The sequence below is a fragment of the Chrysemys picta genome, chromosome 1, assembly GCF_011386835.1.
Source record: "Chrysemys picta bellii isolate R12L10 chromosome 1, ASM1138683v2, whole genome shotgun sequence".
NCBI classification, from domain to species: Eukaryota; Metazoa; Chordata; order Testudines; family Emydidae; genus Chrysemys; species Chrysemys picta.
Window position 1 is genome coordinate 123,217,351 of NC_088791.1, and position 15,010 is coordinate 123,232,360.

At 37.0% G+C, this 15,010-nt stretch overlaps 1 protein-coding gene across 4 annotated transcripts in view; it reads left to right on the forward strand.

The window, feature by feature from the left end:
• Positions 1 to 15,010, forward strand: part of BMAL2 (basic helix-loop-helix ARNT like 2) — a 69,553-nt gene that overhangs the window by 22,153 nt on the left and 32,390 nt on the right. For 3 of the 4 annotated variants that reach the window (XR_010593026.1, XM_065569182.1, XM_005296668.5), the window contains exons 2-7: positions 1,333 to 1,480; positions 6,009 to 6,047; positions 8,018 to 8,175; positions 12,021 to 12,100; positions 13,032 to 13,124; positions 14,403 to 14,520. Coding sequence is in view for 3 of the 4 variants with exons in the window: in XM_065569182.1 (XP_065425254.1) it covers positions 1,333 to 1,480; positions 6,009 to 6,047; positions 8,018 to 8,175; positions 12,021 to 12,100; positions 13,032 to 13,124; positions 14,403 to 14,520 (636 nt within the window). In the remaining variant the exon portion in view is untranslated. Of the gene's footprint in view, positions 1 to 1,332; positions 1,537 to 6,008; positions 6,048 to 8,017; positions 8,176 to 12,020; positions 12,101 to 13,031; positions 13,125 to 14,402; positions 14,521 to 15,010 lie in introns of those variants that run through there. The other variant, XM_042848458.2, reaches the window with a different exon arrangement.

A 15,010-nucleotide genomic window follows, 5' to 3' on the forward strand; every position in this document is an offset into this window, starting at 1 on the left:
GATTAGAATTCAAAATGATCTTGATAAATTGTAGAATTGATCTCAAATCAACAAGATGAAATTCAATAAAGACAAATGCAAAGTATTTTGGTTAGAAAGGAAAAATCAACGCACAACCACAAAATGGGGAATAACTGGATAGCTGGTAATAATGCTGAAAAGGATCTGGGAGGTTATAGTGGATCATGAGTCAACAAGGTGATGCAGTTGTGAGAGGCTAATAGCATCCTGGAGTGTATTAACAGGAGTGTTGTATGTAAGACATGGGAGGTAACTGTCCTGTACTCCTCGCTCATGAGGCCCCAGCTGGAGTACTTTGTACAATTCTGGGCACCAGACTTTAGGAAAGATGTGGATAAACTGGACAGAATCCAGAGGAGAGAACAAAAATGATGAAAGGTTAGAAAACCTGACCTATGAGGAAAAGTTGAAAGAATTGGGCATGTTTAGTGTTGAGAAAAGAAGTCTAAGTGGGGACTTGATAAGTCTTCAGATATGTTAAGGGCTGTTATAAGAGGACTGTGATTGTTTTCCATGTCCACTGATGGTAGAACAAGAAGTAATGGGATTAATTTGCAGCAAAGGAGATTTAGGTTAGCTGTTAAGAAAAGTGTTCTAACTATAAGGATAGTTAAGCTCTGGAATAGGCTTCCAAGGGAGGTTGTGGAATCGCCATCATTGCAGGTTTTTAAAAACAGATTGGACAAACACCTATCAGGAATGGTCTAGGTTTACTTGGCCATACCTCAGTGCAGGGAGCTGGATTTCATCACTTCTCAAGATCCCTTCCAGTCGTACATTTCTATGATTCCATTTGTACAAAATATTTTTAGGATGCCTACCTGCTTTTTAAAGTATAGAGCTGTAGAAATTTGTTAGTCATTTAGAATGTCTTTTTATATACTGTATATGTATCTTTGTAAGGTTTTGTTTGTGCTTGGTCCCTGACTTGAAAAAGCCCCAATATTTTGATCGTCTGCTCACTCTGGAAAGCTCATCTGTATAAGCGTGCCTTTTTTTGGAAGTCTGAGATATTACAGGATGGGATTGTAGCTGGGGGATTGTGCATATGGGGAATGCATTTTAAGTATTATTGGTTCTATTGACTGGTGGTTAGATGAAGTTTTATTAGGGTTAGGGGGAAAGGGGAAATGCTGCTTCATTTGACAATTTATATTGTACCACTTCTAGTATTGTGGATTTAAGTGTATGTCAAAGGCACCCAGAGCTCTGGATGAGGTACTTTTTGGTGGAGAGTTGTTTTTAAGATCAAAATAAAAATGAACGAATAATACTCTTCTGCTTTATTGTCATAATTTTTTTCATTTACAGATAATCTTGTGATGGAAGGGAGCCAATGTGTTGCCTCTGCAGTCTCCACCCTTATGAATCCAATAACCAACCCTGCCACTGCCTGTTCGTTCAACACATTTGCTGTTGAGTCTCCAAAAAAGCGCAAAGGAAGTGATTTTGATAACCAGTAAGTGATCTGCTTCTACTCTTCTCTACATCATGATGAGACAATACCAGTTGGAGGCAAGCATCTGTTCTTGCTTAACTTTGTCATGTTTTTGTGCCATTTCCCATTACATTATATTTATTTTAAAGGAAAACAATATTGCACATCCATTCTTTGGAAATCCTGGGCGATCAAGAACTATAGACAGATGGGGTCCTGACTCCCTGGAGTTGATTTTAGGTGGATTTCTATAATGGCATTTTCTGGTCCAATACCTTGGTAGTATACCTCTGGGGCTAGAATTTCAAACCATAACTTTTTTCTATCCCCCTTTTTTCAGTAAAGGCATGCTAACCTGTAGCATACGGTTATTACAAACCCTATGCTACATATGTTTGTTGTTACATAAATACAAACAAGAATATCACTTAAAGTGTCTGGTTGATTTGCTAATTAGCTATTAAACCTAGAACTGGAATATATGGTGCTGGTGTAATGATGAAGTGGGTAGGCAGTCACAGAAGAATCTATACAGAAGTGCAACCTAGAAAGATTTGATGCTGGAGTTCTCAAACTCTTTCATAATGTGGAGCATGCTGTAATACTGAGATTAGCTTGTGGACTGCTCCTCTCCCATCCACGAGCACATAACATCCCTGGGGCAGCTACAGTGATTGCATACATGGAAAATACTGTTAGGAAAGTATTGTACTTTAAGGTGTATTTTGAATGTTGTTTAGCAGCTGGAAGGAAGGAAGAGAGTCAGCACACAGGACCAGCAAGATCTCTCTAGACTTTTTAGTCCACAGACTACAGCTTGAGAATCATCATGTTAATAAAATGAAAATAAAATCACCATGCTGCATTTGTACCAGTGAAAGCAGTTTCTTTTCCTGAACCTCAACAAACTACAATGTGTGTCCAGAATGTAAACATTTGACTTCCACTGTCACATGATATGTTCAGATGTTCCCTGCACCTCTTAAGGTTTTTAAATAAATAGTCCAAACAAATCCATTTCTGAAAAATTAACAGCTTTAGCTCTTGCAGAACTTATGGCATAGGATTCCAATGTTCCATGGGAAATTTCAAACTCAACGAAAAGTCGATTTTTCAAGCCCTGGACAGATAATTACTGTGTACTAATTTTAACCAGGAGTCTAGAGTTTCTGAAGTGCTCTGAATCTAGTCATTGACAATTCCCTGGGCCAACCAGACCTCATTGACTAAAATTTGTTTAGACAGCTTATATATCCAAATTTCTGGTACAGTATACTATAATTCAAATGTATCATGCCTCAGAAATGAAACATCAGTTACATACAAAAATATATTTTAAAATATTTATTTGGGTTGCCAAATTAAGCATTCAAAAGTCAGGAAATTCCAGATTGGATTGAGCAGGCAACCTTAATTCTGCTCCCTCATTCATTGGACCACTGTACTTAATGAGGCAGGTTCTATTTAAAAAAATTGTTTTTAATAACATGATCATATCCTATCCTGAGCACATGGAGGCAGAATTAAGGTTGCCTGTCAACAACAAGTCTGATGGTTCAAGTGATTTATTTATGTAGAAAATTCACTTACTTTTATTGTATGTAACTTTGAAGATGTCTTTTAAAAAAAGAAAAAGGTATACCACAGAACTTGGTTGTAAAACTGCCCTTATCTTTCTACCCTCTCCTGCCTGCCCAAATCATGTGTCGTCAGCAGAGTTTGAACCCTAAAGTTTCAGCACTGCAAGACAACTTGAGCTACAGAAATTAACTATATTAGCTAGCAATAGAAGGCTGTTATCCCAGGGAGGTGGGCCATGGCACCATATGCTGTATCCCAGGGATGGTTGGGGAGAGCCCGCATGGCTCCCCTGAGAGTTGGGGAAGTTCCTGCCCCATGATTTGCCCTGGGGAGAGGAGTGGGGAAAAAGGGATGCTGGGGGCATCCTGAATTGGTCTGAATCAACCATACAAAATTCAGTAAAGACAAGTGCAAAGTAATACACTTAAATAAAAATCAAATGAAGAACCACAAAATGGGAACTAACTAGCTGGGCATTAGTACTACGGAAAAGTAGCTGGTGATTATAGTTGATCAAAATTGAATATTAGCCAATGATGTGATGCAGTTGCGAAAAAGGCTAATGTTCTGGGGCATATTTAACAGGAGTGTTGTATGTAAGACATGGGAGGTAATTGTCCCATACTACATGAGGCCTCAGCTGGAATACCGTGTCCAATACTTTAAGATAGATGTGGACAAATCGGAGAGATTCCAGAGGAGAGCAATATAAATTATAAAAGGTTTAGAAAATCTGACTATGATGAAAGGTTTTAAAAAAAAAAAACTGGACAGGTGTAGTCTTGAGAAGAGAAGATTATGTTGAGGACCTGATAATAGTCTTCAAATATCTTAAGTGCTGTTATGAAGAGGTCAGTCATTGATTGTTCTTTATGTCCACTGAAAGTAAGACAAGAACTAATTGGTTTGATCTGCAGCAAAGGAGATTTAGGTTAGGGTGACATTCCCCAGGGTACAATCTGGACAGTTGAACAGCTGTGTTCTCTCAACCCTACAACTGGGGGTGCATTTCACACTGCTTTGCTGTGAGAACAATCACTCCTGGCCTGTTCACACACAGCTTCTAGCATACAAAATCACACCAAGCTGAATGATATGAGCGCTTCTAGCCATTCACTCTTGAATTATATTGTAGAGTGACACCAGCAAATTCCCAGTCCCAGACTTGTCTCCAGAAGTGTGTGTCTTGGTACTGACCAGTTCTTTCCTTCTGTGCAGTACAAGCTAAATGAATTCAAAGTAAAGGTTTTTCTCACCACATGCTTTTACTGGCTGAATTCCTTCAGTAAGGACCAGTCCCCCAGTTCATTGATGTTTCCTTTGTCTTTCAAATATTGATGATGCATGAGTAAATATGAGGGGAGAGGTGATGTGTGTCCTGTGTTCCCCCTTCTTAAAGCATTTATCTTCTTTGAGAGAATCCTCTCCAGCTTAGGTTCAGGCAACAGCAAATCTGTTTTGGAGGGCAAGCCCCTGCTGTTCCACTGCCAAAATGTAAATTTCTTGCTCAGACTCTTTTTCCTGCCAAAGAATGGCTGCTCTACCAGGTAATAGTCCACTTGATTATGTTGACATCTGGCTGAGGTGCTGTCTAACCTTTTTTTCCCTGAGGAACTCGTTTGGATTGCTTTTCTTAACTTGGAGCATGTCTCAGCAATGCCATACAGTAAAATCTTTTAACCTTGCATACAATGTTGCTGCACATATTTTATCAAGACAATAATGTTCAGTAGATTATGAATTTTTCAAATGATACCTCACAAGGCATGCTTTGTACAAAATGCATCATCGTTTTGTAAAAGTGGTGAACATAAGGGTATGGTCTGTCACAGTTAGATAATAGGAAAAATTATCTAAGGATAGTTAAGTACTAGAATAGGCTTCCAAGAGAGGTTGTAGAATCCCCACTATGAGAGGTTTCTAAGAACAGATTAGACAAACATCTGTCAGGAATGGCTTAGGTATATGTAGTCCTGCCACAGCACCATAGGATGGACTACATGATCTCTTGCGGTCCCGTTCAACTCTACTTTTCTGTGATTATGTGCTCAGAAACTGAGCTGAATTTCCCTGAAGATTTCACTTGCATTGATCATGCTCCAGCTCAAGACTGACTAGGACTTTCCCTGCAATTGCTGCTCTGGGTTGCTGCAGTCTGTGCACTGAGACAGGGAGCCTGTCCTCCTATGCTCTTACTGACCTCCTTCTGGGACCAGGCAGTGTGGAAGAGAAAGTTGTCTGATTTGAATGCGGGGGGCGGGTAAGAGTCAGACCTGCAAGGAGTAAGGAATGGGTTAGGACAAGATTCCTGGTTGATGGGGAAGATGAGGTTGGTGGGGGACAGGGTGGGAAACTGGAAATTAGGGGCAAGTTATTCAGATCAGTGACAATGTACCAGCTACAGTATATTCTTACACTTGTAAATACTTTTTTTCCAGAATTTTTGTATGCTGACCACTTTCATTCCATTAGCAAATATTTACCATTTTCCCCCTAGCTTCTCATGACAGAAGACAATATAGATTTGTCATTTATATTTTTATAGACTGGTATCACTAATGTTCCTGCTATGTTTAGAAAAATGTGCTGACTGTACAAAGTACAAAATATTTTAGTCCATCGTAAACTGGTGGTTGGTTTGTTTTTCTTGGCAATAGTATGACTGTTAAAAATCTGTGGAACATTTCTCACCAAATTACAAGATTTATGGTAGACCAAATGTGGGGCCTAAACTAATCATGTGTTCCATTATTATTAGACTATAAAATTTAAACTGTGTGAACATTCAAAGTTAAATTTAGTGCAGTTTATTATGTTTTGGTTTTGCATTATGGAATAGTTCCTAAAGAATTGAGACTTCTAGAACTTTGTGCATTAATAAGCAATGTTTCCTGTATCTTTTTAAATTAATGTACTGTTTTAATTTTTTTTTAAATATATAATGTAAAATTATACTCTGTTTTTCTAGGAGTGAAGATGGAGAACATGTAAAAATTAAATATTTCAGGTATAGTAATTTGTAGAAGTTCATTTTTCTGGGACTGGGACATACCAAAATCTAAAATCATAATTCATAGTTTTGTTATAAGTTTTCAAATACTTAATGTTTCCAATTTTCTTAAACTTTTTTCTAAACTCATGTTGAAATTTCAAAGTTGATTGGGGGTTTAATTTTCCATTTATTGCAGTGTAAATTGTATAGCTAAATCCCGTCTTTGGCTTTGAAAATTTCAACCTTGTGGTTTTACTAGGTATATATTAGTTAATGTAATGTATTCATGGCATGTTTAAACTAGGGGACAGCTGGTGTAAATTTGACGATCTACCTCTGTGAATTGAAGAACTTTGTAATTTAACAGTCAAATGTTTCTAATCCGTAATCCATTAATCAGCACACTGTGGCATTGACAAACAAAAAATCCTGGTCATTCCTTTCTTCTCAGCAAAGATTTAATTGCAGAGTCCTGTAATGTGGTCTCACTTTACCAAAATCTTTATTATTATACAATAATTAGTAAACATCCTTTTATATTTACTCAGAACTAGTATCTGATCATTTAAATCTAAACAGTAATTGTCAAACTAAATCAACAAGTCCCTAGTGATATACTATCCTTGCTGTTTGGTCTACTTGTTAAACACAAAATTCAGTTCTCAATGGGTGTCCCAGTGATTAGTGAGATTCTGTATATAAAATCCTGTTCTTTGTTAATTTTCACATTTTGTTCTTAATTTTGTTTTGAATTACTTTGTTCACTAATCAAAAAACATAAAGTTATGCATGCAGTTCACGAGAGGAATATTTTAGGGCTTGGTTCAGTAGTATATTCCTCCACTGTTGTTTTGCTGAAGCTTCATTGGGCAACCTGTTTGTGACCTTAATCTCCTTTCTTGCCTGCAAATCATAAAACTTTGTTCATTAGCAGCTGTGAAATGCATTCTGCACCATCCAGTCCCCTGAATCCATCTATCCCAGTTGCAATAAACTACCTGTTCATTGGGTTCTCCAGGTGTTGTACAACTGAGCTGGGAACTTCCCCCAATGGTTTGTCTATTAGGTTATATACCACACTACAGTTTACATCAGTATAAATTATGTCGCTCAGGGATGTGAATAAGCCACTCCCCTGAGCAATGTAAGTTACACTGACCTCAGCGCCAGTGTGGACAGCACTACGTCGGCAGGAGAGCTTCTCCTGCTGACATAGCTAGCGAGGCTTTCGGGGACTGGAGTAATTAAGTTGACAGGAGAGCTCTCTCCCTTCGGCTTAGAGTGCCTGTGCTAGCAGCACTACTGCGGTGCAGCTGTGCCACTGTAAAGCTATGGCTACACTATAGAACTAAGTCTCTGTCTTCCGTTGTATAGACACAGAGGTAAAGGCAAACAGAGTATATGACTACCTGGTGTCAGGAAAAAAGTTTTAGTCTGGGGATGGATGGGACAGAAGCAAATGCCAAGATTTTAGAGAGGGGAAAAAAGGAGAAACAACACTATTGTGGGATAACTAATCCAGATATTTAAAAAAAACTGGTTGCTTTGGAAGAAAAGTCAAAATTAACTTGTCTGTAAAACCAGAGATTTTCTTCAAAATTGGTCCTTAAAAGTAATATGCAGCCACAGGTATATACATAGAGGGGAATGTTTTCTGTAAGATCAAATTCAGAATTATGGGAAAGAACAGAGACAAAACACTTCTCTTTTGTTCCAACCACTTATGAGCAAGTTCATGCTGCTTTGGTTTTATTTTCAAAATTTCACATCACACCATTTTCCATGAGCAGCTGCTGCATATTTCAGGCGAATCAGGTGACAGATTAGCTGTCAAATATGTGCATTGTACATAAGTTCTTTCAGTATGGTGTTATTTCTCACAATACAATCTGTCCCCCTGATAAAGTTGATGTATATAGCACAGGGGAAAATCTAGTGAAAAATGTATGTATTTTGAACTTTGCTTAAAATACTTTTCTTCTTAGGGAAGCTCATAGTCAAACAGAAAAACGAAGAAGAGATAAAATGAATAACTTGATAGAAGAATTATCTGCTATGATACCTCAGTGCAATCCTATGGCACGTAAATTAGACAAACTTACAGTATTACGAATGGCTGTGCAGCATTTCAAGTCATTAAAAGGTAAGTTAAAAACTGATTTTATAATTTCTTTATTTAATGGGAATTACGCAACGGAATTTCTTTACAGTTCTATAACTGTTAGCTGTTCTGTATCTATACTTAGAGAGTTCAACTCTCAGGTTCACTAAATATATTTACCAAAAGATTGAATTTTGAAGAAATTGCACGTTATTTTAGAGATTGTTCATACATTTAGTTATTTAGGAAGAAATGTAAAGTTTTATATGATAGCAAAGACTAGAGTGAAATGCTGTGGCAAAGAAGCAGTTACATTTGAAACATAAGTTTAGGAACAAAAATTCAGCTGAGTCAACATGTCTGCTCTTTAGATTTACTTACTCTCATGTCCCTTGCTGTTGGTTATTTGTATTACCATGTATCTAAGTCGTCTTCCCCAGACATAGTTTTACGTGTATCTTGAACTCTTGCATGCACTTCATTTGTTGTCAGTGTTACATTAGTTATACACTTCTACCCCGATATAACATGAATTCGGATATAACGCAGTAAAGCAGTGCTCCGGGGGGGGGCTGCGCACTTCAGTGGATCAAAGCAAGTTCGATATAACACGGTTTCACCTATAATGTGGTAAGATTTTTTGGCTCCCGAGGACAGCGTTATATCGAGGCAGAGGTGTATCTATAAGGTACAATATATATATATATATATACACACACACACAGTAGTTCTGTTTAAATTCTCTTAGCTGCTCCTAGTTTTTATTTTTACCTTGTCTTCGAGATTTTGAAGCTTTTATTAGTGTAAAAAATAACTCGTAAACTTATCAGTTACATCAGAATTTCCTCCTTTTGCAATAAAAGTCCCATAACTTTTGGCTCTTGTGACTTATTCAATAGAATCAGTTTTGTTGTTGTCCTATGATTTATCCTCTCCAAAGCAATAGTATTCTTCCTCTAGACAATGGGGTTCAAGCAAGTGCCTTATTTCTAATTTGAATTTGTCTGGCTTTAATTTCCAGCCATTGGTTCTTGTTATACCTTTTTCTGCTAGATTAAAGGGCCCTTTAGTACCTGGTATTTTCTACAGTCCGGTCACCTCTTGGTCTTCATTTTGATAAACTAAACAGATTGAACTCTTTAAAGTCACTCACTATAAGGCATTTTTTCCAGTCCTCAGATCATTATTGTGGCATTTTTCTTTACCCTCTCCAATTTTTCCATATCTCTTTTTAAAGCGGGGATACCAGAAGTACAGTGTTCCAGTATCATTCTCACTAGTGCCATATATTGAGATAAACTCACCTTCTTGGTCTTACTCGCTAATCTCGTGTTCATACATCCAAGGATTGTGTAACAGGTGCATGCTGTCCTTGCGCATCTACTTGTGGCCAAGTGAAGTATTACAGGTGTGCCTGCCTTAATTTCCGAATTGGGCCATCAGTAAAGTTGTAAACTAATCTAAACTCCATATTCCCCAAATGTCCAGGGGGTAAACTCTGTTTACCTAGGTCACCAAGCGATCCAGATCAGTCTGTATGATTACCTTGTCCTCCTCATTGTTTAGTACTCCAGTGGTCTGTGTCAAGTAAGTTTTATAGCAGTGATTTTATATTTGCTTCTAGATCATTGATGAAAATACTGAATAGCATCAGGTCTAGAACTGATCCCTGCAGAACACCACTAGAAACATTCCCATTTGATGCTGAGTCCCCCCATTGATGACTACTAATTTGAAATCTGTCAGTTAGCCAGTTCTTCCATTTAACATTATGTATTGATATTGTATAGTGCTAGTTTTTTAATTAGAACGTTGTGAGGTGAGATGCCTCACAAAAGTCTAAATACATCTACATCTGCATCAACCAAGTTTGTGTCATCAAAAAATGAAATCAGGTTTGTTTGACAAGACTTATTTTCTGTACGGCTGCATTGACTGGTGTTAATTATATTCACATACTTTAATCCTGTATCAGCTTTTCCATTATTTTGCCTGGGATTGGTGTCAAGCTAACCAGCTATTTATCCAAGACATCCCTCTTGCCCCTTTTTGAACATGGGTACAATGTTAGCACTCCTCTAGTTGTCATGATTTGCTAAAAATTAATAGTGATTTTAGAGATCTTCTCAACCAACTCTTTTAGGATTCTTGGATGCAAGTTATGTAGGCCTGCTGTTTTCAAAATGTTTATCCCAGGGGATAGTCAAAAGAAAATAATGTCATGAATTAGCAAAGTGGCAGCTGCATTCAACAGCTGAAAAAAGATTTGGTCATTAAAAAGCCACTAGTTAAAGACCAAACTGCTAATCTTCAACTCAAATGTTATTTCCACCTAATGTGTGGATGTGAAAGCTGGATATCCATCAAAGGTTTAGACCTGCCTAAATGCCTTCAAAAGCAAATGCCTCAGGAGAAAATACTAGTTATTAAATGGAAAGAGTTTAGAACACATGCAAGATTCATCAGAGAGTTTAACAACCCCTTGTGTCTAAAGTTATCCAGAAAAGATGGAAATATAATCTAAAACATGTTAAAAATGAAGCCAGAATATCTGCCATGTCAGGCGTGCCATTGGGCAGCTGGGGGGGAACATGCAAAAAGCGTCTGACTGAAGGAATTGCTCCATCAAACAGTACTTAGAGAGGGGAAAACTTATGGATCTTAAAACACAGAGGTCATGCAGAGAGCTCAGGATATAGAAGGATGGCGGAACCTTTTTCATATGTTAAGCAATGTTTGATGGTGCGGGCAGGATTCAGATAAAGTTAGACATCTATCAAAGCTAGGACTACAAAAATGTTTAATCTGTCATTTGCTTGTAGGTAGAAGTGTCTTTAGTTCTCCTAAACACCACTATTACGTAGGTGATATTCTTAATGATATGTAACGAATGATCGATGCTAAAATGAAAAACACAGCAGTTCTGCACAGAAGCAATGCAAAATCCAATCGGTGATGTTACTGACAGTTAGTTTGGCTGTTCTCGGTTTGTTTAATATTATCCAGTTTGGGGAAGGGAAGATGCAGTGTGGTTTGGAGTAGAGGGCTTCTAAGGGGAAAGTTCTGTTAGAGGTGCTGTCTCTGAGGAGACCTAAAACAAGAGATGCTGAACACTTGCTAAAGGTATCAGGGCACTTTTTTCAGGAGTAAGGCTGTCATGGCCTGTGCTGTTTGACAGTTCCATGCTAGTGGATGTGGTCTATTCTACAAATCTATTCTACAATTTTACACTGACTACCAACTGTTGCTGAGTACCAACTCCTTTTTGCACTTTTGCCTATTGCATCTCAGGGTTATTTGTGCATGAGGGGTAGTGTAGATAAAATCTCAAAGATGAAGGCACAGTATTTTTGTCATCTATAAATTAATATCCTAGTAATATACTTCAATATAAACTTTTTTGTGTGTGTGTGTGAGAGAGAGGTGTCATACTACATTGGCAACATGCATGAGTTCTTGCATAACTTACAAAGCTCTTCTTTCATTTTGAACTGAATTCATAACCTTGAGTCTGGTTAAGATCTAATTAAAATAGTCACCACCTTGAAATTGTTTCCTTTTTGCTTGTTTTTTCCTCAGGGTTCTTCATTTTTTGCAGACATCTGGTCTTGTGTTCTGTGTGTTTTATCCCAAACACATTTGCTTTAGCATAGGTCTGGAATTCCTGAGATGAGGTTATGACTGTTTAATGAGTTCTTTATTAAAAGAAAAGTGAATTTGTACATTCCAGTGTAGAAAGCAGAAAACTGGTTTTTTTTATGGTTAAAAAGCACTGTGTGCATGTTCTACATGTGAATTTGTTTCCTATATAAACAAAGCTGCATTTTAATCAAAGGATTACATTTTGTTTCTTTTATAACATTTATAAATAACTTGCTGTTTTGCAGGTTCTACCAGTTCTTATGCAGAAGTTCAATATAAGCCTTCATTTTTACAGGATGGTGAGCTGAGACAATTAATCCTTAGGGTAAGTAAAAAGAAACCATGTATCAAGTGATGTCCTCTTTAAAGCCTGGCTTAACTTCAGTTGACTGCAAAGGGCTTTTCCTTACATTCTTTCTTCAAGTCAGTGCTTTGATATTATTTCTAAGACTCAATTTATAAACTCTAACAATAGAATATATGCACAGGATTTTTCTATAAAAGCCATGGAAACTGTATGTGTTTAATAAGGCATTTATACAAACTGTACCCAGGAGCATCGTAAATCTGTATAAAAACTGCATAACAAATGTGCTAGGTGGATGTTTTATATTTATCTAAATAGCTAAGTGTGTGCACTTATACAAAAAATCTTTCATTTCCATTAACTATGTCTGCAGATTTTCTACACTTCATTTTGTTTTCAAAGTATACACTTCAGTTACTGAAAGATGTGGAAATTAACCTATGAAAGCAGCTGTTTTTACTTACAATATTTTCTCATCACACTTTCATTTGCCACAGTTTGCCTATTCTATTGTATGTAATAATACCCTTTAGCAAGAATCTGTAAAATAACTCCAAGTTAAGCTGTTCTACAGCTAAGCTGCTCTTTCCTAAAACCACTTTTGTTTTTTAGCTCTGCGTGTCATGGTCTGATTGGATATTTCTCATTATTTTAATTTGTCTCTCTTTTTATTAAAAAGCGACAAAGAATCCTGTGGCACCTTATAGACTAACAGACATATTGGAGCATAAGCTTTCGTGGGTGAACATCCACTTCGTCAGACACAGGACTCTTTGTCGCTTTTTACAGATCCAGACTAACACGACTACTCCTCTGATACAATTTATTTAATAAAGAGATAGTAATTCACCTAAAATATTGAGGTGCATTAGTTAATATACTCATTCTATATAGCTGTTTTTCATCAGTGTTGTATGATTTTATAAAAGACTAATTTTTATATTTATAGGCTGCAGATGGGTTCCTGTTTGTGGTTGGATGTGATAGAGGAAAAATTCTTTTTGTCTCTGAATCAGTCTGCAAGATACTTAATTATGATCAGGTAGTTATAATCAAGTCATTTTTTATTAAAATGAAATTAGTTTCTAGATAATGTGTTTGGTTTTGTTATAAATACCATTCTTCGTGCATGATTTCTTTAAATCTTTTGGCTTTAGCTTCCTCTTCAACACAATTACTCCAAAGGTTCGTTACTTTGAAATTATAAGCATTCTGCAACTACAATGAACATTCCTGACGCAATTACTGGCATCTAATTTAGAACTATGATCTTCAGGAAATGATTTACATACCAGCCCAGGAGAAAAATATATTTTGAAGATGTCCTTGTTTCCACCTTTTATTGACAGAGATTTGGGCTTTTGGATGATGAAGTGATTCTCTGAACTTTAGAAAACCAGTATTTCAACAGTGCAAGTAAATTGAAACTCAACTTGGTAATTGCTTAGTTTCAACAGTTTTAAGATTGAATAGTCATGCACTGACATCTGTAGTGCGGAAACCAACCAATCTAGACTCATTTTAGTTCAGGAAAGGGAGAAAGAATGAAGACTAGTCTAGTGCTCTCCCGTTTACCAAGATGCAGGTTATTTACTTGGAAATTTCTGGCCTGAACTGCCTTGCCCAGTGGCTGATGAGTAGCTTTTTGAACCCTTTGTGCCATCCACATCTACTTTTAAACCCCCTCCACTTTTCCATTTTTCCTCATAGCATTTTTAGAGTTTAAATCAGGCTGTCTGCCCCCTTACCCTTCTCTAGCTAGCAGTGAGAGACACCATCAACCCTTACATTAAAAACTGAAAGATAGGAAATCAACATGAATGAATGGGGGGAGGGATAGCTCAGTGGTTTGAGCATTGGCCTGCTAAACCCAGGGTTGTGAGTTCAGTCCTGGAGGAGGCCATTTAGGGATCTGGGGCAAAAATCTGTCAGGGGATTGGTCCTGCTTTGAGCAGGGGGTTGGACTAGATGACCTCCTGAGGTTCCTTCCAAACCTGATATTCTATGATTCTATGATTTTCCAATTTCTCCATTTAACTTAATGGGTAAGAGATAATTGCATTTCTGCCACCATGTTTTTTACTAATTTCTATAGTGTCTATATGCTTTTAATTAAAATATTGAAACAAAAATAAGAATTCAACAAAGCTGTTATTTGAGAGCAAATTCAATGGATAAATGTTACAATTTAGCCAGAATAATTCAGATATCTGGGAATTCTGACCTTTTCTAAAACAGCCTTGAACATTAAGTTACTTGGTGAGGAGATGCGGAATAGAGTGTGTGATGCACAGCTTTTAAATTAACATTTTTTCACTAGGCCAGCTTGATTGGACAAAGTTTATTTGACTACTTGCATCCAAAAGATGTTGCCAAAGTGAAGGAGCAACTATCCTCTTCAGACGCTTCACCAAGAGAAAAGCTTATAGATGCCAAAAGTAAGCATCTATTTAAATGTACTCAGATTTTTAATGTAATGCCTTCATTTGTTTTTAAATTCAGTTATTATGTAAGGCAAATTCATGCATTCATGCATGCATATATGTGCAAACACGTTCATATGATTTGTACAAACAAAACATGTTTGAATGCATACCTGCTGCTTAGAATACACAAACAAGTTGAAAGCTGAATCAGAAAGGAACTCATTTTAGGTAATAAGAATGATTGAAGTTTACATTGTTAGACGTTTACCAAGAGTTGGTATGAATTTTTTTTAACCAGGCATACTACTTTTTTTTTCTTGTATTTGATAGGTCTTGTCAATACAAAAGACCTGATGTAGTCGAGCATGGGATAAAATGCTTCAATACCAAGAATCACTGTCTTCTCTGAAAATGCTAAGTGTCAATCCTAATTTAACCAAGTCTTATTTTGCTAGTATGGAGAACATTATGTACTGTGCAGCTGATCACTATTTTATAGTGT